The sequence below is a fragment of the Odocoileus virginianus genome, chromosome 6 (assembly GCF_023699985.2).
Source record: "Odocoileus virginianus isolate 20LAN1187 ecotype Illinois chromosome 6, Ovbor_1.2, whole genome shotgun sequence".
Lineage (NCBI taxonomy): Eukaryota > Metazoa > Chordata > Mammalia > Artiodactyla > Cervidae > Odocoileus > Odocoileus virginianus.
This window is the reverse complement of record NC_069679.1, coordinates 68,764,575-68,788,916: the sequence shown is the minus strand read 5'-3', so window position 1 is coordinate 68,788,916 and position 24,342 is coordinate 68,764,575. Positions and strand designations below refer to the sequence as shown.

Genomic DNA, 24,342 nt, shown 5'->3' with positions numbered 1-24,342 from the left:
CACAGGATGGCTGAGTGTGTGGTGTCTCTAGCGTTGTGCAGTGCACAGCCTGAACAACTGCTCATGGCAGCCCTGTCTGGACTCCACCCTTAATTACTCTTTGCTTTGCATTGTGGATCATTGTATGGACCGTAAGTCTCCTGAGGGCAGGAACATGGATTATATAGTTTTTAATGCTCCCACAGTGCCTAGCACTCAGTTAATGATCAGTAATTCTCCCCTAGCAATTCTGTTAGGGGTCTCTTCTGATCAGATTTAGAGACCAAAAGCAGCCTTTTTTAGGCCTATCCCAACTCTCCAGGCACATTCAGTCCATGCCCCACCCACCCTGATGAGCATCTAAACATTCCCACTTGTCCTGCCCCTTTCCTTGAGGCCAGATCAACTCAAATACCAGGAAATCATTAGTGTCAGAGACTCTCAGAGGAAAAAGGACTTCAATTTCATGTCACTGAGGTCACAGTGTATAGCTCTGTGACCTGCAAAACTCCAGAGAGCAGCCTTCTTGAGCACACAATGTGAAGATCCTGTACCTCAACCTTTATCTATGCAGGATTCAGGAGGCCCTGGGACCATTAGTGGAGAGCTGGAATTTTTGAGTGGTTCCTCATACCAAGACAAAATCTGTCTCCACCCTCCCTGCAGATTGGTTCACATTCTGGTCCTATCCTCTGGAGCCTCACACAGAAAGCCTTATCTCATGTTTCAGCAAAGATGAAGACATGAGATCCCATTCAGACCCCTTGGATTCCAGCCCAAGTTAGAAGCAATTCTTTTGATGCTGCTCCTTGTCCCTCACTGAAGATGCTTGACTTTCCAAGGCTGCATCAGCCTTTCCAAGGCTGATGGGAGGAGAAAGACCTAGGACACGCCCACCTCCCCCGACCAGCAGGTGTGCCTGCCTCTGTCCACTGCCACCTTCATCCAGAACCAGGTGCAGAGCAAAAGTAGAGCAGTCAGGAATCAGAAAGAAAAACCTGCATTCTTGCTTCCTTCTAGGCAAATCTCCTAAGCAGCAGGGCTCCTCGGGCTGTTGACTGCAATACATCTCCCCAGCCAGGGTTCCCTCAGAGCTGCCCTTTGGGCAAAGTGCCCCCAGGCTTCCTGCGAGCCCCTGGGTTATCCCACCAGGCTCCTCCCTGGAGGTAAGCCTGATTGGAGGCATGTTCCTCCCCCAGAACCCGTGTGGCCAGGTTTGGGGATAAGGCAAGGGTTTCCCAGCCTAAGTGGGAAGGACACAGGCACTTCTCCTCTTCCAGAAGGGTCGTGGACACATCTAGAAGCCAGCAATTCACCTGTCCTGACTCTGTCCCATAACCCCCTTTTTAAGAAGGAAAGGTAACTCAACTCTTGTTACTTCCTTGGGTCTGGACAAGGGGAGGCACCTTCCCCTGAATGAGACACTGTGGCCTCTGGAACTGAGCAGAGAATGAGAGGGGCTGGACCCAGATCGGTCCTCAGGACAGAGTGCCTGTGGGCGTGCTCGGAAGTGGCGGGGTGGGGGATGCAGAGAAGAGATATAAGCCCTCTTGTCCCAGAAGCAGCCAGGAGGTAAGAAGAGCTGTGAGTGGCACCCAGGAAGGCAGAAGAAGCTGAGGAATTCAGGAGGGGCAAGAATAGCCCTACAGAAAAGGCTCTGGCACACTCTCTCTTTTGCAGCCAAAGCCAGTTGCATAATCCTTCTATTTGCTCAGATCTACATTTTGCCCTGAAACTCCCTGCCCTGGGAAGTGATTGAGGAAGGCACCCAGCAAGGACTGGGCAGGGCAGGGAGTCAGCAGACCAGCCAGGGGTGCGCGGGAACTTCAGTCTTTCTTCCACCGCTGCTGTCCAGGAGGATGGAGGCCTTCAACGAGTCCTCCCCATTCAACTTCTCCCTCCCACACAACTTCGGCAAGCGGCCCACTGACCGGGCACTGAGCGTCATTCTGGTGGTCATGCTGTTGGCCATCATGCTCTCGCTGGGCTGCACCATGGAGTTCAGCAAGATCAAGGCACACTTCTGGAGGCCCAAGGGGCTGGCCGTCGCCCTGGTGGCGCAGTTTGGCATCATGCCCCTCACCGCCTTTGGGCTGGGCAAGTTCTTCCAGCTGACCAACGTCGAGGCCCTGGCCATCCTGATCTGCGGCTGCTCGCCAGGGGGGAACCTCTCCAACATCTTCACCCTGGCCATAAAGGGGGACATGAACCTGAGGTAAGACTGGGGGTGAGGAGGGAGCGACCTGGGGAGATTGCAGTCAAGGCGAAGAGCCAGGAGGGGAGCGAATGGGGGCTGGGAAGCTGCTAGGGCAGGGGGTGGCAGCCATTTATTGTCAAAAGCTAACACTGGGCTGGGGGCAGGAGCTGGGGTATTTCTTGGGCTTAGGCTCCAAGCCAAAGGGGCTCAGCTGGTCCAGGGACATCCTGGAGAGACCCCACCCCTACTCCCAGGGTTGTCTCAAATGGAGCGCAAGGACTGTCTTGAAGGAATACTGTACTGATTTCAAGCAAAGGGACCTCGGGTGAACTTTCACCCGTCTGCCAGGGTGGGCAGAATTCTGCTTCAAGACCAGAGATACAAAAGGGAGTGTAGATAAGTTCCAAAGATCTGCAAAGATATCAAGGCAGCTCAGAACCAAAGAGCACCTCTAGTTCCTGCGGAGCAGGAAGGAATTGCCAAAGATCCCAACTGTCTGTGCAAGCGGCTGTCCTCTCTGAACCTCCCTTCTCCACCCATCAGAGGCAAGAACCCTTCAATGCAGACACAGCCAGGTAGATCCTGGAGTCCCCCAGCACCAGGTCAGGGTCCCATGTCAGGATGAGCCTCACCTCAACCAAACTGGGAGGAGGCAACAGCAGCATCCCCACACCCAAACCATTACAGCAGAAGTCAGTGAGGGTGGAATCCTGCAAGGGGCGGCTGAATACCAGTCCTTCCAAAGGGGTGGGACTCTGGTCTGGAATGCTTCCCAGGGCAAGGCCACGTCAGACCAGCTCCAGCTACAGCAGCAGCTTCTGCTGGCTGAAGAAACCTCACCAGCACAAAAGCTCTGGCTCTTACTTAATTGTCCATCTCAAACCTGTCTCTTATGGTTCAGTCCTCAGTGAAGAGGCTATTCCATGCCAAGCAGGGCAGTAAATTCAAGACAGTCCATCTGCTTGTGCCTGTCACTACCCCGCCCCTGACTGAACTGTACTAACGAAACCAGCCAAGTAGGGAATCCTCTTCCTGGTGATGTCAAGTGATGCTGGAGCTGATTCTTAAATGAAAAAATGATAGTGATCATAGGGGTTACCTGGACCTGCTGCCTGAGAAGCTCTGGACTCTCCACCCATATAATTCAACCCTCACTGAGGTGTTTGATGGAGAGAGAGCCTGGCTTGTACAGTTTCTCACAGGAACATGTGCAGTATTCAACCACCTACTGTGAGGAAGTTCTTCTCCTTATCTGATCCAGGTCCTTCCTGCTGCAAAACAAGCCCCTGACCTGATCTAGACAAGGTCAAATTCAGCCTCTGTGTCCCATACAGAGAAACCTGAACCATATCTTAATTCTGATGTAGAAGGGTTGCAAGCTTGCCTGGTAGCTCAGCTGGTAAAGAATTCACCTGCAATGCAGGAGACCTGGGTTCAATCTCTGGGTTGGGAAGATCTCCTGGAGAAGAACATGGCAATCCACTCCAGTATTCTTGCCTGGAGAATCCCCACGGACAGAGGAGCCTGGCAGGGTACTCAGGGCTCTGTATCAGCAGAGCTGGGCGGGCGGGTGGGGAGGTGGGAGGCAGTGTAAAGCATAGGAGAGTCTCTAAGTGTGAGTGACCAGATGTCCCAGTCTCTTGAGCCAGTGGGTACCAATAAGGTCCTTTTGGCAATGCCTGCTTTTCTGAGGCTCTAAGCCTCCACCAGTGGAGCCTCCAGTGACTCATGCTCTCTTGCTCAGGGTCCTGGTCTGGGTACCTGGGAATTGTCACTTCCACCTAGGCCCCTCAAGAGATAATGCTTTGCAGGACAGCCACCTTCTGCCATAAAGCCCCTTCCCACAGACCAACCTTCCATGCACATGAAACCAGGCCTCTGACCCCACTCACCCTCCACTATCACAAGCTGCCAGAAACTTCAAATTCCAGATTGAGTTCTTCATCTGGGACAACTTGTTACAGCTATTATAGTAATGATAATGGTGCTGATAATAAAAGACAGCCTGGCAATGGGCCAAACACTCTACTTGAGATCCTGATACAGCTTCCATGAGGAGGTGCTGTAAGGAGATCCATTCTAGAGATGAGGAAACTGAGACTTACAGAGGTTAATACATTTATCCGAGGTCTGGGGGCTCCAAAGTCTGTGCTTTCACTCAAATATCTTCAATGCCTGGGGTAGCTGGGGGGTGACCGCCAGCCTCGGAGGCGTGGGCCTCCCTACACAGGGCATATGCCATCCATCTCTGCCGTGGGTGTTGTGGGATCAGGGACTCATGGCCGGCATAGCTTCCTGCTTTTCAGGAGAAGATGAAATCACCCTTTGAAGGTGAAATCTCCAAATTTTTAAATGTTGGCAATGATTTCAAAGTTTTTAAAACGCTATGCAAGCCAAACTGTACATATCAGAGGTCCAGATGCCACCCAGAGGCTACAGGTTTGAGGCTTGTGTACAATACCATGTTATTCCCATCTGGATTAGAAAGGAATGTTGAGACTGAATCCACTTTACACATGAGAAAGCTGAAGTCCAGAGACTTGTCAGAGGCTTCCACCAAGAATCCATGGGCAAGCTGTGTCCAGAGCCAGTCCCAGGGTCTCTCTTGCCTGTCATTTTGCCTCACGGCTGGAGTGAGGCTGAGGGAGACCCTCGTGGGGGGAAAGGGGAGAAGGCACATTTCAGGAGGCTGGGCGCCCCCTCTCCCCCCGGGTGGACCTCTCAAGGCAGCCAGGGACAGCAGCTCTTTCCTGTAGGATGCTGAGAGTCATACTCCAAAAAAGACCCACAGGCAAGAGAACGTGCCCTCCCTGGGGGACAGAGGAGAGAGGGCCAGCGGGAACTGAGCCCCTTTGACGACCACCTGTGCCACCCCTCAAGTTCACCTGCTCCCCCCACCCCTCATCCAGCCTACAGCGGATAGCAGAGCCAATGGCTGTGGAGACAACCCAAGGATTCTCACAGCTCTCCCTACCATGACAGACTAGGCAGGGGGAGACAGAAGCTTCTCGGGTTCCCCGAAGTCTCCCACTTCACCAGAGACTGACCGGTTCCCTCACTGCACCCTCAGCTTCTGCCGCCAGCACCTCTGTTAACAGGAGCGCAAAACCTGTCCCTCAAGCAGGGTATATAGAGTTGCCCCAAAGCAGGCTGTGTGGAGTGCTCTGAGAATTTAAGCAGTAAGGTTTTTTAAAAAAAAAAAAAAGAAATGTGCTCCATTCCCCCTGGTCCCTGGACCCCTAGACAGGGTCCATAGCAGACTCTGGGTCCTGTAGAGAGAAACCTGGACCATATCTTAATTCTGATGTAGAAGGGTTGCCAGCTTTCCTGGTAGCTTAGTTGGTAAAGAATCTGCCTGAAATCCAGATTCACGATGTTACTATGCGACAGGTTCCAGTCTCAGAGCTACAAGAGGACTGCCCTCCCAGCACTGCCCTTCAGGGTTAACATGATCACGACCATCACAGATACCAGAAATTTAGGTCAAGAGTCCAGCCCTTGCACGTGTGGAGGAGGTATCAGGAGGTCTGGGAGCACGGCTCCCACACACACCCCCACCAAGGCACACCAAGTCCCAGAGCAAATTCCAAAGCTCTGGACATGCCAAGCCAAAGTAAGCATGACTCCTGTTCAAGGTCATCAAAACAAGCACACAAGTTTAGTGTGTGGCCTTTCTCCTAGGCAGAGATCAATAGCTAGCGCTATAGCCTACCGAATGCCTTTCCCAATCTCATTCCCCTCTCCCTACTCACGGGAGCACCTCCCAGGATTTGACTTTCAGCACTCCCACGAACCCTTTTATATTTATATTTTATACTATTACTATGTCTGTATATATCCATCAGCAAGATACACTCCTGCATTTGTATGTTTTTAAACTTTATATGAACTGTATCATACTACCCATTATCATTTGACAACTTTTTTTTGGTGCTTATTCTTATGTTTTTGATAATGATATAAAACAGAGTGCATATTTTAATTTAACCAACTGTATTAATATTTTTCCTTGACAGTTTATATTTTGGGGATTATTTAAGAAACACTTTACTGCCCTCAAGGTCATACATACATTCACCTATGTTTGAAAAGTTTTAAAGCTTTGCATCTTACATGAAGATCTTCAATTTATTAGTATGTATTCTGTGATCTAATTTTATCTTTTCCATGTGAATAGAGAAAATTCCTAGGATCAGTGAATTTTTCTCCAGCAACTTGTAACGCCATCTCTTGTTGATCAGATGCTCAAATAAGCATGGGTTTATGTCTGGACCTCTCTCTTCTATTTTATGTGGCTATTGCACCAATATCACATTTTCTTAATCACAAGTTTATGATAAATCTTGATAACTGAAAGGAGCTGCCCTGCCTTGTTATTCTTGGAAATTACGTTAATTATTCCTGACCCTTTAGTCATCACTTGAATTTTGAGACTAACTCTCAAGTCGACAAAAGTTATTTCTGAAAATTTGGTTAAGTTTGCATTAAACTTATAGATCAGTACTGAATCTTCCCATCCACGAAACTGGCATAGGTTTCCTTTTATTCAATCATTTCATATTAGGAAGTTCTACCATATAATTAAAAATTCATTTACTAATAATTTTTCATAGTATATCAGAACTCAATTTTTTAATTGATTTTTTATTGCTAATGTATTCAGAATTTCATGGATTCTATTTACTAGTTATAATAGAAAATCACTTGAATTTCCTCTGTGGACAGTTATATCATTGGCATATTTTAGTTTCTTCCTTTCCCATCTATATAGTTTTCCTATCTCATATTTTGCAATGCTAGCAAAGATGTATAATTTACAGCAGTGATGTGATGAGAACAGGTATCCTACCTTTATTCCTTCTAATTTTTCACCATTAGGTTTTCTATTTCCTGTAGATTTTTTGACAAATAACCTTTTTCAGGTAAAGGGAATCCATTCTGTTGCTAGAGTGCTGATTTTTACCATGCATGAACACTGAATTTTGTTGAATGACACTTTTCTATCTATGATACCATTTTTTTCTTTAATCCAATAATGCATGTACATATGCATTACATGTACATATCAGTAGATTGCCTAGTATTAAACCATTTTTATATTACTGGGATAAACCCATTTTGTTCATTGTACTATTTTATAAAGGCATGGCTAGATTCACTAGGTAACATTTTGTGACTTTTGCTTCTGTGTTTGTAAATGAGAATGGTCCCTAATTTTCCTTTCTCATAATGTGACTTTTTTACCTTTGGTTCTAAAATCATACTAATCATATATAATTTGGGCCATGTTTCCCCTTTCTTTACTCTCTATAAGACTGAGACGATCTGTACTTTGAATGTTTAGAAGAACTCTACTGTAAAATCATATACATTTTTTGTGATGTTTGGATAATAGGTTTCAAAGTGTTTATTAAATGTCTTTAGTGAGTTTAAATTGATTCAGGTTTTCAACTTCATTTTAAGTTAGTTTTTTGTAGATTATATTTTCCAGGAAATTGTCCATTCAGTCTGAAGAGAAAAATGAAAATATAAGACTATCCTTGATTTCTTCTATGGTCCTCTAAAATCTCTATTGTATCAGAAATTATATTTCTTTTTGCATTCATGGTAACATCAATTTGTGTCCATTCTCCTTTCTCTTGGCTAGTCTTACCACAAGTATTTATATTGTCAGACTTTGTAAAGAACCTGCTCTTGGTGTAATTGATTCTCAATTAATTTATATAATTTTTAAAGCTTATTCTCGCATCTTTAGTATTTTCTCTTACTTTCATTGTGTTTACTTTCTCTTTCCAACTCTTCAATAAATGCTTAGCTCATTAATTTTTAATCTTTCTTCTTTTCCTTTATAAACATTTCAAGCTATAAATTTTCCTCTAAGGATGAATTTATCTGTCCTCTAGATTTTTAATACTATTATTTAAGATATAATTCACATACCATAAAATTCACCTTTTTAAAGTGTATGTCAGTAGTTTATAGTATATTCACGATGCACAACTATCACCAGTAATTCCAGAACATTTTAATCATCCCCCATAGAAACCTAAACATATTAGCAGTCACTCCCCATTCTCTCCAGCCCCCAGCAACCACAAATCTATTTTCTGTCCCTATAGATTTCATGTAAATGGAATCATATAATACCTAGCCTTTTATGTTTTTGATTCCTTCACTTGCCATGTTTTCAAGATTCATCTATGTGATAGTTGAATACACCACAATTTGCTTACCCATAAATATTTTAATTTCCACTTTTCAGCTATAACTAATGTTGCTATGAACACTTGTATGTACTTGTGTAAACATATGCTTTCCTTATGGGTATATACCAAGAAGCAGAATTACTGGGACATATGATAGATAACTCTATGTTTAACTTTTTTAGAGCTCTCAAACTTTTCCAGAGTAGTTATACCATTTTTACATGCCCATCAAAAACAGAAGAGGATTCCAGTTTCTCCACATTCTCACCAAGACTTATCCATATCTTTTTATTGTTTAGCTCTACTAGTGGGTGTGAAGTGGTATCTCATTACCACTTTATCATTTCATTATCAGTTTTAACTTGTATTTCTTTTATAACAAATGGTATTGAGCACCTTTTCATGTGCTTGTTGGCCAACTGTGTATCTTTGGAGAAATGACTATTCAAGTCCTTTGCCCATTTTAAAATTGAGTTATTTGGAGTTTTTTAGCTGTTGAATTATAAGAGTTCTTTACCTATTCTGGATACTGGACACTTACGTGATTTGCAAATATTTTCTCCCATTATGTGGGAGACTTATTTTGAGTATCCTTTGAAGCATTTTTTAAGCTTTGAAGTCAGTTACCTGTTTTTCCTTTTTTAGGTATCACATCTAAGAAATCATTGCCTAATCCAAAGTCAGTTCAGTTCAGTTGCTCAGTTGTGTCAAACTCTTTGCGACCCTATGGACTGCAGCACATCAGGCATTCGGGTCCATCACCAACTTCCGGAGCTTGCTCAAACTCATGTCCATCGAGTTGGTGATGCCATCCAACCATCTCATCCTCTGTCATCTACCCATATTTTAAAATACTATATTCTTCTACTTCTTTTTTCCAAATATTTCCAATTCTTCCTTTTTTCCATTATGATTTCATATTCAACCATAAGAGAATTGGATGTTCTATTTTTCCAATAGTCCTTTTGGAGCATTGACTACTGACTAAACATTTGTTTCACCTCTCCTTTTTTCATAGGCTTAAAGTCTCAATTCTGGCCCCTCCCTTGGGTATTAAAACCTAAACACCAAATTACCAAGACTAACACCCTACCATCTACCCCTCCACATGCTGCAGCTTCAGCACAAGCCTACTAATTACTTCTGTTTCTAGTCCCAGGAAACCTCCCTCAGTTTCTTACAAGCTGGAGTATGTGCTCAAGTGTTTTAGGGGTTCGTGAGTATGTTGGGGGAGGTTCCCATTATTCAGTCTACAGTATCTTTTGAGGGTCTCTCCTCAGCTTCTTACTCCTTGTGATATACATCCACCAATTGTGTTCTTGACGGCTATACTCCAGACCCTTTGGACTAGGATGTAGTTAGTAGTCATTTAAGTCATATTTGAAGAGATCAAATAATGAATAAGTGTAGATAGTGAATAGGGCTATGGAGAGGAGGGACGCACACTTAGCGTGGCTTTTCTGGGGTCTTATCAAGCCCTCATCCCCTACCTACTCACTAGAATGGAAGCCAGGGCATATATTGTAAAGTGAATGTCTCAAATCCAAGAATGTTCTCTAGCAGCTTCCTCTCTCAGTTGGTCTTTCTGGAGAGCCTCTTCCTACACAGTGTTCTGGGATTAACAATAATGAGATACCAAATGCAGGTGGCACTAGGACAGTTAGGATACAAATGAGAACTGGGAAGATACATTATTATTCAGGATCTGAGACTCACACTCAATTTATCTTAAATAATGTTAAGAATAAGCCAAAATGTAAGGGACATGAGAGTATCAGTGTTGGGTGTGTGTGCATGTGTGTGCTGTCGCTTCAGTCGTGTGCAACTCTTTGTGACCCCCAGACTGGACTGTAGCCTACCAGGCTCCATGGGATTGTCCAGGCAAGAATATTGGAGTGGGCTGCCATGCCCTCCTCCAGGGGCTCTTCCCAACCCAGGGATCGAACCCACATCTCTTCCATCTCCTTTATTGGCAGGGAGGTAGGTTCTTTACCACTAGGCACCACCTGAGAAACCCTCAAGTGTTGGGAACTAGAGTATTACTCAAGAAACAAAACAGGTCTGATGACCAGAGTATCTTGTCACTTGACAGTGGGTTGCTGCCTTCTCTAATACTCCACTACTGTGCTCCTTCATCTTTTTTTTTTTTACAGTTCTCTTAAATCATATGGGCTTCCCTTGTGGCTCAGCTAGTAAAGAATCCGCTTGCAATGTGGAAGACCTAGGTTCGATCCCTGGGTTGGGAAGATCCCCTGGAGAAGGGAAAGGCTACCCACTCCAGTATTCTGGCCTGGAGAATTCCATGGATGTATAGTCCATGGGGTCACAGAGTTGGATATGACTGAGTGCTTTCACACTTAATCACAGCCTCTGTTTACTGCTTTTTCTTTGCATGTTTTTTGGTTTTTGCCTGATCCCTCCCATGCCACCCACTCTCAAAGACCAAGTGCTCTATCACTGTGTATACATTCAAACTCCCTGAGAGAAAATGTTCTTGATGTGCTTATCTGTTATTTTAGTTAGACAGAACCACCATGTCCAGCCATGTCCTAGGCTCTAAAGGCAGGCACTTAGCCACTGTAGGTCAGGTGTTATTCTACAATCCAATGGGCTATAGTCAGCAATGGGATCACACAGGTTTTTTCAAAATGGGCTGTGCATATATGAAAGTACAGAGAGCAAAAACAGTTCTATTACAGAGGAGATCAAAATAGCTCCTTCCACAATGAAGTGTAGACTTCCCTGGTGGCTCAGATGGTAAAGCATCGGCCTACAACGTGGGAGACCCGGGATCAATCCTGGGTTGGGAAGATCTCCTGGAGAAGGAAATGGCAACCCACTCCAGTCTTCTTGCCTGGAGAATGCTATGGACAGAGGAGCCTGGTAGGCTACAGTGCATGGGGTCACAATAAGTCAGACACGACTGAGCAACTTCACTTTCACTTTCACAGTGAGGTGTACAGGGACCTGGGTTCAAATCCTGCCTCAGCCTTCCTACCTTTGTGATCCTGGGCAAGTCACAACCCTTCAAGTCCCCAGTTTTCTCCTCAGTAAAAAGGTGATAGTATGCTTACCTCCTAAAACTACTGGGAAGAGGAAACAAAGCAACGTATGTAAGGTTCTTCACGCCATGCCTGGCATAGAGCAAGCACCCCACAAATAGGACAGGCACACCTTGGAGATACTGCAAGTTCATTTCCAGACCACCACCATAAAGCAGAGTATCACAATAACGTAAGTCATGTGAATTTTTTGGTTTCCTGGTGCATATACATATTATGTTTAAACTATACTGTGACTTATTAAAGGTGCAACAGCATTGTGTTTAGAAAAATTTATGTATCTTAATTTTAAAATTTTTTATTGCTAAAAATGCTAACCATCATCTGAGGCTTCAGCAAGTGGTAATGTTTTGGCCAGTAGAGGGTTTTGCCTCAATGTTGACAGCTACTGACTGATCAGGATGGTGGTTGCTGAAGGTGAGGGTGGCTGTGGCAATTTCTTAAAATAAACCAATGAAGTTTGCCCCATTGATTGACTCTTCCCTTCTCTTTCTTCACAAATGATTTCACTGTTTGATAGCATTTTATCCACAATACGACTTCTATCAAAACTGAAGTCAATCCTTTCAAACCCTGACACTGCTTTATCAACTAAGTTTACGTAAAATGCTAAACACTCTGTTGTCATTCCAACAATCTTCACAGCATCTTCACAAGTTGTAGATTCCATCCCAAGAAACCACTTTCTTTGCTCATCCGTAAAGAGCAACTCCTTATCCATTCAAGTTCTACCATGAGATTGCAGCAATGCAGTAACATCTTCAGGCTCCACTTCTTATTCTCTTGCTATTTTCACCACAGTCACATCTGTAGTTGCTTCCTCCACTAAAGTCTTGAATTGCTCAAAGTCATCCAGGAGGGTTGAAGTTAACCTCTTTTAAACTCCTGTAACATTGATATTTTGACCTCTTTCCAAGAATCATGAATGGCCATCTAGAACAGTGAATCCTTTCCTGAAGATTTTCTGTTAACTTTGCACAGATCCATCAGAGGAGTTACTATCTATGGCAGCTGTAGATGCATCTTCTTCTGATAGAACACTGTTTCATCTGCACTGAAAATCTGTTTAGCATGGCCACCTTCACTGACGACCTTAGGGAGATCTTCTGGGTAACTTGCTACTTCACCTTGCACTTCCACATATACGCATATGCAAGAAACATGCTTATGTTTCTTCTGCAGATTCCTCACCTCTTTCAGCCTTCCTAGAATTGAAGAGAGTTCAGGCCTTGATCTGGATCAAACTTTGGCTTAAGGGACTGTTGTCGCTGGTTTGATCGTCTCTTTAGATCACTACAACTTTCTCCGTAAGGCTGTTTTGCTTTCTTCTCATTTGTGAGTTCACTAGGGTAGCACTTATAATTTTCTTCAAGAACTTTTCCCTTGCACTTACAATTTGGCAGTTTGGTACAAGAAGGCTGGCCTTCTGTTTGCCTGGGATTTCCACAGGGTTTCCTAAGAGTAAACATTTCTACCTTTTAACTTAAAAACATAAGAGACATCCAACTCTACCTTTCACTTGAACACTTAAGAGACCAGTGTAGGATTCGTAAATGGCCTAATTTCAGTATTGTGTCTCAAGGAATAAGGAGGCTCGAGGAGACAGAAAAGAGGGGGAGCTGTCAAAACACACACATTTATATCCTTTAAGTTCGCCATCTTACAGGAGCATGATGCATAGTGCCCCTAAACAATTACAATAGTAATATCAAAAATCACTGTAACAAATACAGTGAATAAGCGTGAAACACTGCAAAACTTACTAAAACATGACGAGACAAGAAGTGAGCAAATGCTGTTAGAAAATCAGCACCAATAGACTTGCTTGATGCAGGATTGCCACAAACACTCACTTTGTAAAAACACAACTGTGAACAGCAATAAAATGAGGTATGCCTGAATTAATGATCTCTCTCTCTGCATTTTTCTTATGTCTCCCTCTCAGCATCGTGATGACGACATGCTCCACATTCTTTGCCCTGGGCATGATGCCCCTCCTCCTGTACCTTTACTCCAGGGGCATATATGATGGGTCCCTGAGGGACAAGGTGCCCTACGGCGGCATCGTGATATCACTGATCCTGATTCTCATCCCTTGCACCATAGGCATCATCCTCAAATCCAAACGACCACAATACGTACGCTATGTCACCAAGGTAAGAACCTGGGGGTCTGGGCAGGGAGTGAGAACCCCACCATCACAGCAGTGAATGGCTTGAGCTGAGTCGCTTGGGCTTTTTGTGTTTCTTTCTTTGCTTAAAAAAAAAAAAAGTCTGCTACTGATACAACCTACTTCATGAGACTTTTAATGCACATGAGAGTATTTTGAACAGTTAGCAGGAAAAAAAGGAAACCACCACACACAACATACAATCATTTTATAATAAAATTAAGCTTTTATCATGTACCTACTAGATGCTAAGTTTTATGCTACTCTCTGAGGATTCACTGTCCTCAAAGAGTTTACTCGCAGAAAATCAATAACACATGAGAAACAAGACCCAACAGTATACAGTCAGGCATTGGCAAAATGCAAGAAGGTAAGGTTAGTAAGGGCCAGGTAGTCAAGGAAGGCCTCTCTGGAGGATGGAAGGAGGGGTGGTCTTGAGCCAGACCATGAAGAAAGGGTCCGATTTGGGTAAGCCTAAGGAAATGCCTGAATAGAGGAGTTCAGAGGGAGACCAAAGGCAAACATGGCTGACTATATGAGAAGCTAGAGGGGAAGAGACCAGAAGAGCTGGTAGGCATACTCATAGCACTTTGGGAATGGGATGGGAGGAAAGTGGAGAGTTGGTCCCAAAGGGTGTGGGGGAGTGCTATGAGAGCATCATGCCACTGCCTTGCCTTTGGAAAAAACAGACTCTTAGAGAGGTCCCTCTGCCAACTCTTATGACCTTGGAGCTCAGTCCCCACCAGTCTCTCCTCTGGCTCTCTGCTCATCCCTGGGATCCAAGCACCAACCTGGTCCTCAGGATAAACTCTGCCTCCTGAAGGCCTGTTTTTGTTCCTGCCCCTGGGTCTACGCCTTTGGGCCGGTCTACAGGGTACACTACTCAGAAGCGCAAGGTTTGGCAGCAGCTTTGGGCCTAAGACAAAGAGTTTTGGTCAGGTTTCCACGGTCTTTTGATTTTCACAGTACCATTGCCAAAGGTAGATTTTTGCCTTTGCCCTGGTGCAGTCCTAATACCACGGCCACAGTTCCCCTCCCGACCTGTTGGAAGATATGAAACCTCCTGCCAAATGGCTGATCACCCCACTCTGCTCTGGACAGCATCTTCTGTTTTCACCCCTGCTTCTCAGTAATCTCCTTTTATTCATCATATCCTCTATCCCCATAGCCTCCTCCTCACCCTCATTTCTAGAATGACACCATATTAATTCTTCCCAATCAACATTGGTTCTGGTTTACATCTCTCTTTTTAGTAAGTAGTCACTGGACTGTGCTTCCTGTTTCAGCCAACACCTGTCTTTCCTCCCCTTCCTAGCTGTGCTCCCAAGAGACACGCATTGCCCCCACCTACCTTCCACTCCCACCACACTGCCCCCAGGACTGTTCTCCAGTGACCACCCTCATCAAGCAATGTCTACTCCTCAGTCTCCCATCCACTCACATTTTGATGACCACCTGACTCCACTTTCTTCACCGAATCCAACAGACATGTCTCAGCTGTTCTTTTAGCAGCTTTTGGTATGGCTGACCACTGCCTCCATCTCAGAAATCTTTCTCCTCAGCTTCAGTGACAGGGCACCTGCTTTCCTACCACCTCTCTGGCATTTCTTTTCTAACTCCCTTGTGAGTTCCTCTGGCAAAGATTACTTCTCTGCATTCAGCCCAAGCTTTCTGCTTTTCTTACCCAAGTCCGAGACCTTCCCACCATGAGATCTGGCCCATCTCAACAGCCATCTACAAGCTGATGACCACCAGAACAGTATCTTCAGCTCTCATATCTCTCCTGACTCCAGAATCCATGTATTAACTAGCATTAATCTTTCTACTGAATATGCCTCTGGCGTTTAAAACTCAGTATGTTTTAAATTTAAACCATTTCCTCAAGCTTGCTCTTCCCTCCTCCCTGTGTGATCATCTCAATGAATGGCATTTAATGTGCCCAACTGCCTGAGTCAGAAACCAGAAAGCCATTCTCCACGTCCTCTCTCCCTCCCCACCCACACTAATCACCTATTGCCAGTTCTGCCTTCTTTTGCTTGAGTCCATGTCTCTCCATCCCTGCATTCACTGTCTTCATCCAGGTCACTCTCCTCTCTCACTAAGCTACTCAGACTTCCAACCTGGTTCCTTACCTAATTTTAACCCGAGTCTGGAAAGAACAAACTATCAGGTCACTCTACTGCTTAAAGTCCCTCACTGGTTCCTTATCCTCCCCCAGGAGTCATGAGGCTCCTCAGCCCTTTCTTGATTTGGTCTCAACCAACCTCTCCAGTGTCAGCTCTTCTCTTTGCACATGCCCTTCCCTCTGCCTGGAATCCTCCTCCCTCCAAATTCCCACCTCCCTCACCACCACCTTTCATTGGTCACATCCTTCAAGTCTCAACACAATTAGCGCCTCCTCTAGGAAGTTGTTCTTAACCCACAAACTTGGACAGAAAGTGTGTCCTATTTGCTCCCTTATCACCCAAATCCTTGTAGCATTTATCGTACTGTATTATAATTACCACTCGTTTTTATTCCCCACCCACCTGCAAGAAATAAGATCCTAAGGCTGTGTCTTAACACTGAATTCTCAACACTCACATCTAATGCCTGAGAATAAACAAAGGAATAAAGGACAAATCCTGTCTCTCCTACACATTAGGAGAAAAACAAAAAACCAGAAACATGAACCTATCATCTCACTTACTGAAGAGCTTGTGGAATGTAGAACAAAAAAAAAATATATATATATCAAAGATAAAAATGTGAAATGACCCGTGGTATCACTTAAAGCAACTCTGCCCTCCTGCACTTTATAGGTGAAACCAGAGACTAGAACCCCAAAAGCAACTGATATAAGAACATGTCTCCTGATCAAAGTATTCTTCTGAGAACGACAAATACTGTTTAAGATATCACTTATATGTGAAATCCAAAATATGACATGAACAAACTTAACTGTGAAACAGAAACAGACTCACAGACATAGAGAACAGACTTGTGGTTGCCGAGAGAGAGGGGTAGTAGAGAAGGGATGGAATTGGGGTTAGGATTAGTAAGCTATTATATATAGAATGGATGGACAAGGCCTACTATATAGCATAGTGAACTATATTCAATATCCTGTGATAAAACATAAAAGAATATGAAATTCATCTGAGTCACTTTGCTCTATGGCAGAAATTAACGCAACACTGTAAATCAAGTACACTTCAGTTTTTTTTTTACAGTGTTCTGAGGATGGAAAAAAGAATCTCAGATCTTAAAGCTAGAGAGGGCTTCAAGATGAAGTAGTCTCCTGCCTTATTTCCATTTTATATATAGAATAACTGAGGCCCAGAGAATGTCTCTCATTCCTATTTTGTTACACATCCATGACTCAATTCTACAGCAAATGATCCCAGAGGACATTAAAAGGTCTGAGATACACTTGGACTGGAAAGACAGGAACCAGTAACAAAGAATCACATAAAATGTATCTTGGGACCTGCTTTGCCGCTGGCCAAACCTCCAAGGTTAGACAAGCAGAAGGGCAACAGCCCCATTTATCAATTGCTCCCAAACGGTATCAAGCCTGTGAGGTTGCAGAGAAAAGCGGCCAAGATGTAAAGCCTGAAGTTTTCTTGCTTTTACGTTTGAGGACTATGCTCATTCTTAATCTCTCCATTTCCTAATGTAGTGAGTTACAAGCTGGAACAACTGTCCCAGCTTCTTTGCATATCAAACACTCCTAGAGACTTTCAAATCAAAATCACCCAACTTCTGATAACTGGCTCTGATAGAAGGTATCTGTTCCAACTCTGCTCAACTAGTTGCATTCCTTAGTGACAGGTCACATTTAGACACACCAAGATACAATTTTAAGGATGCCCCATTTGGGCTTCCCTGGTTGCTCAGATGGTAAAACATCTGCCTGCAACATGGGAGACCTAGGTCTGATCCCTGGGTCTGGAAGATCCCCTGGAGAAGTAACTAGCAACCCACTCCAGTATTCTTGCCTGGAAGATCCCATGAACAGAGGAGACTAGCAGGCTACAGGGGGTCACAAAGAGTCAGAGGACACAACTGAGCAACTAACACTTTCACCATTTGGAAAGGCAATTCAAGCAATACTGTAACTCACCCATGCAGGAGTTTATTCAAGTCTATGTAGTTAGAAGTCAGTGAACCTGAGGCATGACACAGTCCAGGACCACTCTCAGCATAAGCCACTCACCACTCTCATTATAATAAAGATCCCATCCTGACACTGACTCAACCACTCTACCTATGCTTTCCCCATCCCTGCTGCTACTGATGAAAGACCTGACTCTGCCTCAGTTTATGCCACCTTGTGACTCCTGCAGCCCGCGGGGCTGTCAAAATTTTCACACTTGTCTCTGCTCTTGCTTCCCCGTCTCTGTAACTCTACAAACTCTCTAAATGGCAGGAAGGGTTTCCTCGTGGGGTCATTCACCAACCAGGTCACCTGCATGGGAGGAGTTAGGCCAGTTATCTCATGGATCACTGGCAAGCTGAGCTGGCTGTCCATGAGTGGACAGACACTCATAACAGCTTTAGTCAGCAAGGACAGGGCAATGCAGGTGATAGAAAACACGGGGACCTATGACAAAACTACTGTGGCCTCTCTTCTTAGCAAGAGCTCACGGACATGAGATTTTCACAAATGGCAGGACTGAGAGTGACAACAAACTTTGGGATGTTAAACTCCTCTCCTTTCCCTACAAGCTACAACTCAGTCAGTGGTTCTAAGATGCCAGGTGCTGTGCTGTCAACCTCACTCAAAAGGCTGAAGGACTCACCAGTTTACACATCTTGAGGACAGCTAAGCCAGTTTTCACACCTGGGTCACACCAATGTCTGTGCTCACCACCACTCTAAAGGCCCCAAGAGTGGGAGAATGAGAATGAGGGCTTGAGATGAACACCCACACAGAGAAAGAGGGTTTCTGGATTCACAGACAATCCTTGTAGCCCAATACCGCCTACATTCTTCATTACACTCTTCAGAACAAAATATGGACATCAGGTAGAGGACAAACCCAAGAGGCAAAAATCCAAATGGAGAAATTAACTCAAAACCCAAGGGTAACTAAGCAGTTAGTTAGTTTTTGTTGTTCAGTCACTCAGTCGTGTTCAACTTCTTGCAACCCCATGGACTGCAGCAAGCCAGGCTTCCCTGTCAGTTGTATCAGTTAATAGGCTCTCAATAAAGCTTGAAGCATGATTGTTACTGGATTCCTTTCTATCCTGGGACAGAACCACCAACAGTAATCAGTTGCAACATGCTTTAGAAACAGGCTGAACTGCACACTTGCAATTAGAGCAATATAAACAAACATTAAATTGTCACTAGGACAACACTGCAAATGTAATTAATGTCACTGAATTATACACTCAAAAATGGTTAAAATGGGCAACTTTTGTGTTCTACGTATTTTACCACAATTTTTTTAAAAATCGCATTAGGAAATACAACACAAGTGTGAAATGAGCTGGAAATGGAACCATAACATAACCGTTACAGAACACAGTAAGTTCAAGGCAAGTTTGCTGCACACACTTTTACTAAGAAGCTGGGGCTTCCCTGGTGGCTCAGTGGTAAAGAATCCGCCTGCCAGTGCAGATGAGGGTTCGATCCCTGGGTCAGGAAGATCGTCCAGAGAAGAAAATGGCAACCCACTCCAATATTCTTGCCTGGGACATCCCATGGACAGAGGAGCCTGGTGGTTACAGGCCATGGGGTTGCGAAGACTAGGACATAAGTTAGTGACTAAACACCACATCTCAGAAGATGAGAGGGACAGAGCTTAATTAAGTCTATGCATGTATTTCATCAGTTTAGATGTCACTCTCTAAAATGCAGACATGTAAGCACACTTTGAAACCTTGAATCCTTGTCAGTAGGAGAAATTCTTAATATTCTAATTTCATAATAAATTACCTATTGAAAATTCTAAGTGGTATGTAAGATCCAACTATAAAATCATACATTTTAAAATAAACAAAAACATACCGTTGTTTCTGATGACAGTTGCTTTCACAGCTCTTACCTGGGGTAGGGTGGACCTGCATTGTTCCTAAAGATGCCGTTATTACCTGAGCTATTTGAAACTCCTTTTAGGAACTTTCCTATCATCCCAATTTGCATGTCACTCAAGAAAAGCACTCATCCCTATACATCATTTAGGTCTAAAACACATTATCTGACTTCATTACCTGCTTTAACCAGCTTTGCTGCAAATGACTTTTAGCAACTTCCAGAAATCAGATTCATCCTAAAATAGATAAAGTCCCTACCCATAAAGGAGGTATTTAGGACAAGCTTGATAGGTTCTAAGAACAACTGCTACTGAATTCCAAAATATCCAGAGCATCCAAAGTATTGTTGGAGTGTGTAAAGAGAACTTTCATTTACAATACCCACATTGCCAGAGGGCTGAATAGTCTCATCCTTCAGAGTCACAGCACTTCACTGAAAACCTACTACCCAGAGATGTCTATCAGAAACTCTGAGTTTTCAGTAAGGTGGTAATCAGATTTATGACTTCTAGGAAGCTGCGCAGCTACAGATAAGAAATCCAAGATAATGATAAAGGTCTTGTATATTCCCTTCCACTTCATCTATTAAAATGTGTCCCACCTTTGGTATCCACCAGTGCTTCCCTAGCCCTCTGTGCTCCTCCATATCCCCACACCCTTCTAACTGCCTTTTCTTCTTGTCCTTATTCGCAGGGAGGGATCATCCTCCTGCTTTTGTGCAGTGTGGCTGTTGTAGTGCTCTCTGCCCTCAACGTGGGCAAGAGCATCTTGTTTGTCATGACACCACACTTGCTGGCCACCTCCTCCTTGATGCCTTTCATCGGCTTCCTGCTAGGCTACCTTCTCTCTGCACTTTTCTGCCTCAACGGACGGTAGGTATCATTGTTTTAGTTCCACTGTCCCACACCTCTCAGAAAAAATACCCAAAATCTGGGGAAGGTAATTTTTAAGCAATATATTCAAATGCAAAAACCGAACAAGGAAATTTGGACTAAACAGTGGGGAGGCAAGGTACTGGATGAATAACACAGGTAGAGAAACAAAACCCAAAGGTATCTAATCATGCAAAGAGGAACAGTTCATGAAGTGCTCCCTAGCAAAGCCTAGATTCCACCACCTGCCCAACTCCCTGGTACCAAACGGCAGCAGAGTAGCCCCATGTCTTCATGACAAGCCTTGATGAGGAAAAGGATCCCTTCCCCTTTGCCTCCTTTTCTGTCTAGGTTTTAGCTGTAACACACCACCTTGGGGTGGCAACTCTGTAATAAATGTGCAGAGACAGTGCTAACGACTTTTTAGCAAACAACTATTTTAATCACTAATTGCAATTCAGTGAATAAAATGTTGCATTAAATATAACAGTACATTCTTTAGCCCATAGCCCATAAAATATAAAGCAAAAGAGAATGTGTTCTGAAGGCAGATAATGGAACCAAACTTTCAGTTGTGTTTTGAAGACATCTAAGCCAGAAATCGGACCACAAGACAAGGTTCCTAGACATTTAGACAATCCTCCTTTACGCTGAAATCCTAACTGTCCTATATGTAACTCACCATGTGCCAATCAATGATACTGGCTCGTATCTTTTCTCCCTATAGCCAGACATTTTCTCCAAAATTCATTTCGGTAATTTCACAAGTGACAAACTAGATTTCTAAGCTAATCAAAAATTCCCTCATTAAAAACTCCCCAACACGGACCTAATAGTCACCATCTTCTACAAGGCTGGACTAGTGATCCAAGAGACGGGTCAATTTGACTTTTCTCAAAACCTGGTGCATGCCACATGTGGCTCAGTTCCATCTTTCTGTGTTGGACTGTCAGTCTCTCTTAGAAAGTATTTGGGAGAAAGATGAGCAAGTGAAGTTGCACCCTTACGTCCCTTCTCTGAAGGCATCTGGTTGTTTTTTAATCAACACAGATGCAAACGCACTGTCAGCATGGAGACTGGATGCCAAAATATTCAACTCTGCTCCACCATCCTCAACGTGACCTTCCCCCCTGAAGTCATCGGACCCCTTTTCTTCTTCCCTCTCCTGTACATGATTTTCCAGGTTGGAGAAGGACTTCTCCTTGTCGCCATCTTTAGGTGCTATGAGAAATTCAAGCCTTCCAGAGGTAAGTACTGAATCATTCCCCTTTGAGCTCTGCTCTCACTTGGGACATGACTTAGCCAGCAACTCTGGCAAGGACCTTTCAAGAGGGGCTGTAACCCATAAAGTTATTAGGAACCAGACAGCACCAATGTGCAGGAAAGAATTTCAAAGAACCAAAACTACCCATAAGTGCATCTCATTTTTGCTGGGAGAGTAAGCTATGGACTTTGCCTCATGGAACACGGGTGATTTGGGCTACTTTAACTGGGGAGACCATGCAGGATTTAGGATGAATCGGACAGAACTGTCTTAAGCATTACATGGTTGAGAGATCAGTTAAGATTCTGTGTTAAGAGTAGGTTCTCAAGCCATGAAACCAGGTCAGAGCCCCAGCACCACTGGCACTGCTTTACGAGGGAAAACATGAAAGCAATGCAGTCTAATAAACCAGAATCAAAAAATGAGGATTCCAAATCTGGTTACACAGTAAACGAAAAGGCAAGTATTAATTTAGATTTAATGTAATTACTACTGGATTAACAAATTCCTAGCCAATAGCATCTTTTTTATGATGCTGAAGAGTATTCATTCTCTTCAAGATACAAACTTCAAGAAAGCCCACTGACTCCTTTCCTCAAAGTGAACATCAAATGTATCCCTTTTTTTTCAGTATCTTTCTTCAAACCCAGAAAACTCAATCTTTAATTTGCTAACATATTTCAGTACTTTGTAACTCTAAACATTAGTATATTCATCTTAACCACTCATTCTTCAACTGACTCAACATCCCATGAACTTGAGGATGTCTTGAAGACTCTTCAAGACCCAGAGAAACTGATTCACACCCTGGGAGAAAGATACAACTTACCCTGGTGGAATTTATCTCATAGTAGGCAAATGAAGACTTACTGTAACTTAAAAGATGTAATCTTGGTTATCAAGCAGCCAAAAAGAAACCAATAAATAACTGATCATTACTGACGAACCACTTTTACTAAGCTCTGCTTGAAAACTAGAGCTGTGGATAAGTATGCCGTCTGATACTGCTCTAAGAACAACTCAAGGTTATGTTACCATTCAAGATTCCACCCTCTTAACAAAAAAATCCCAGATCCCCAGGCTTGCAGTTTAGTACCAGAAAGGGCTGAAATGCCAAGAGGCCATATTCTACAGCCTCTGGCTCTAGAAATCAATGTATGTAGGAAGATCCTTGTAAGAAAACTAAGTGAAAATTACTCATCTCACATACTGTCTGGGCCCAAGTAGTGTTCAAGTTTAAGGATCTGTCAGTTTTTGTGCTTTGGACCCTTGTACCCTTCTAGAAAGATGGGAAAATGGGAAAAGTGAACCCTAAGCATATCTCCTCGCTACCACCATGTAGGCAGAAGTAAACCAACACCACAACAGGGGTATGGAAACACCTCTGGGAAGACTTCCCACGTACAGCACTTTGCTCCCTGACCCCACTGGCTCCCAGAATGCAAGTCAACCACTGCTTACATGAACTCAACTCCCAACTGTACCACTTGTACTAAGATGATAGACATGAAGTGATGAAGAGTCGGTGCCATTTAGACCTTAGCGCTCCTTATTAAACCTTTTGTTACCAGTATTATCATTAGAGTTGTTGAGGGGAAACCTAATTTTTCCACAGTTTGACTAAGTCATGGGGAAAGAGGTGGTCAAGAGATAAGAGAAAAACACATAGCACACCCTAAGGGTAAGTTGATATTATCCCCCAGACAGACAAGATTTTAATCACTCTATTGTTCTTCCTAACCCATGACCCTTTTTTCAACTTTACAGATAACACAAAAATGACCTACAAAGTTGATGCAACTGAAGAAACCCTCCCAACAGCTCTGGGAAATGGCACCTACAAAGGGGAGGAGTGTAATGTTGGGTTTACTTCAGCCTTCCCCAAAGACCTGGATTCTGGTCAGAAGGCAACTGAGCAACTCAACGTGGCAAATTGAACAGAGAGCAGAAAGAAACCACCTGTGGTGTTCTTACGTCTTTCTCCAGCATTTCCAGCATAAACTATCAGAATCATTAAGCCTTGCATGGAGAACAAGATGGGAGTCCACCCCACAAGGCTTACCTATCCTCAGTTCAGGACTTGATACCTGTTTAAAAAATAAAAGACTTATTCAAGGATAGCCCTACGAAGGCAGGCACCAAAACTGCCTTTGTATCCCTAGAACAGTGCCTAGGCATACAAAAGCAACTTCTGAGCTAGTCAATAAATGGGCTTTCACTCTAGAATCGAATATCCAAATTCTGTTCCCAGTTTTGTGACCCAAAACAGAAAGAAGATGCTCAGAGTATTGTAGGATTAGTAGACTTCAGAAGTCATTTCTAACCTTTAGATTTAGAAAAATTTAGATCCCATTCTTTCCCCTTTAACATCACTGGCACCAAAACTACTGAGAACATGACACCAACTGGCTAAGACAAACTCAAAACCACATTGAGATGAAAGGACATTTTGGAGAACACAATTCTGGAAGACAACTTAAAAAAAAAAAGCATGGAGAAGTATAAATACCAAGAGAATAATTTCACTAATCTAATAATCCACCCCATCAGTTCATTAGGTATCAGTAGT

The 24,342-nt window shown here is 43.7% G+C and overlaps 1 protein-coding gene across 1 annotated transcript; it reads left to right on the top strand.

The window, feature by feature from the left end:
* The first annotated feature begins 1,548 nt into the window (after positions 1–1,548).
* SLC10A1 (solute carrier family 10 member 1) lies at positions 1,549–24,004 on the top strand. Its single transcript, XM_020904896.2, has 5 exons — positions 1,549–2,194; positions 13,390–13,600; positions 20,331–20,509; positions 21,560–21,756; positions 23,541–24,004. The coding sequence occupies exons 1-5, from the start codon at positions 1,839–1,841 to the stop codon at positions 23,708–23,710; spliced, it is 1,113 nt and encodes a 370-aa protein (XP_020760555.1). The 5' UTR covers positions 1,549–1,838; the 3' UTR covers positions 23,711–24,004.
* Positions 24,005–24,342: the final 338 nt, after the last annotated feature.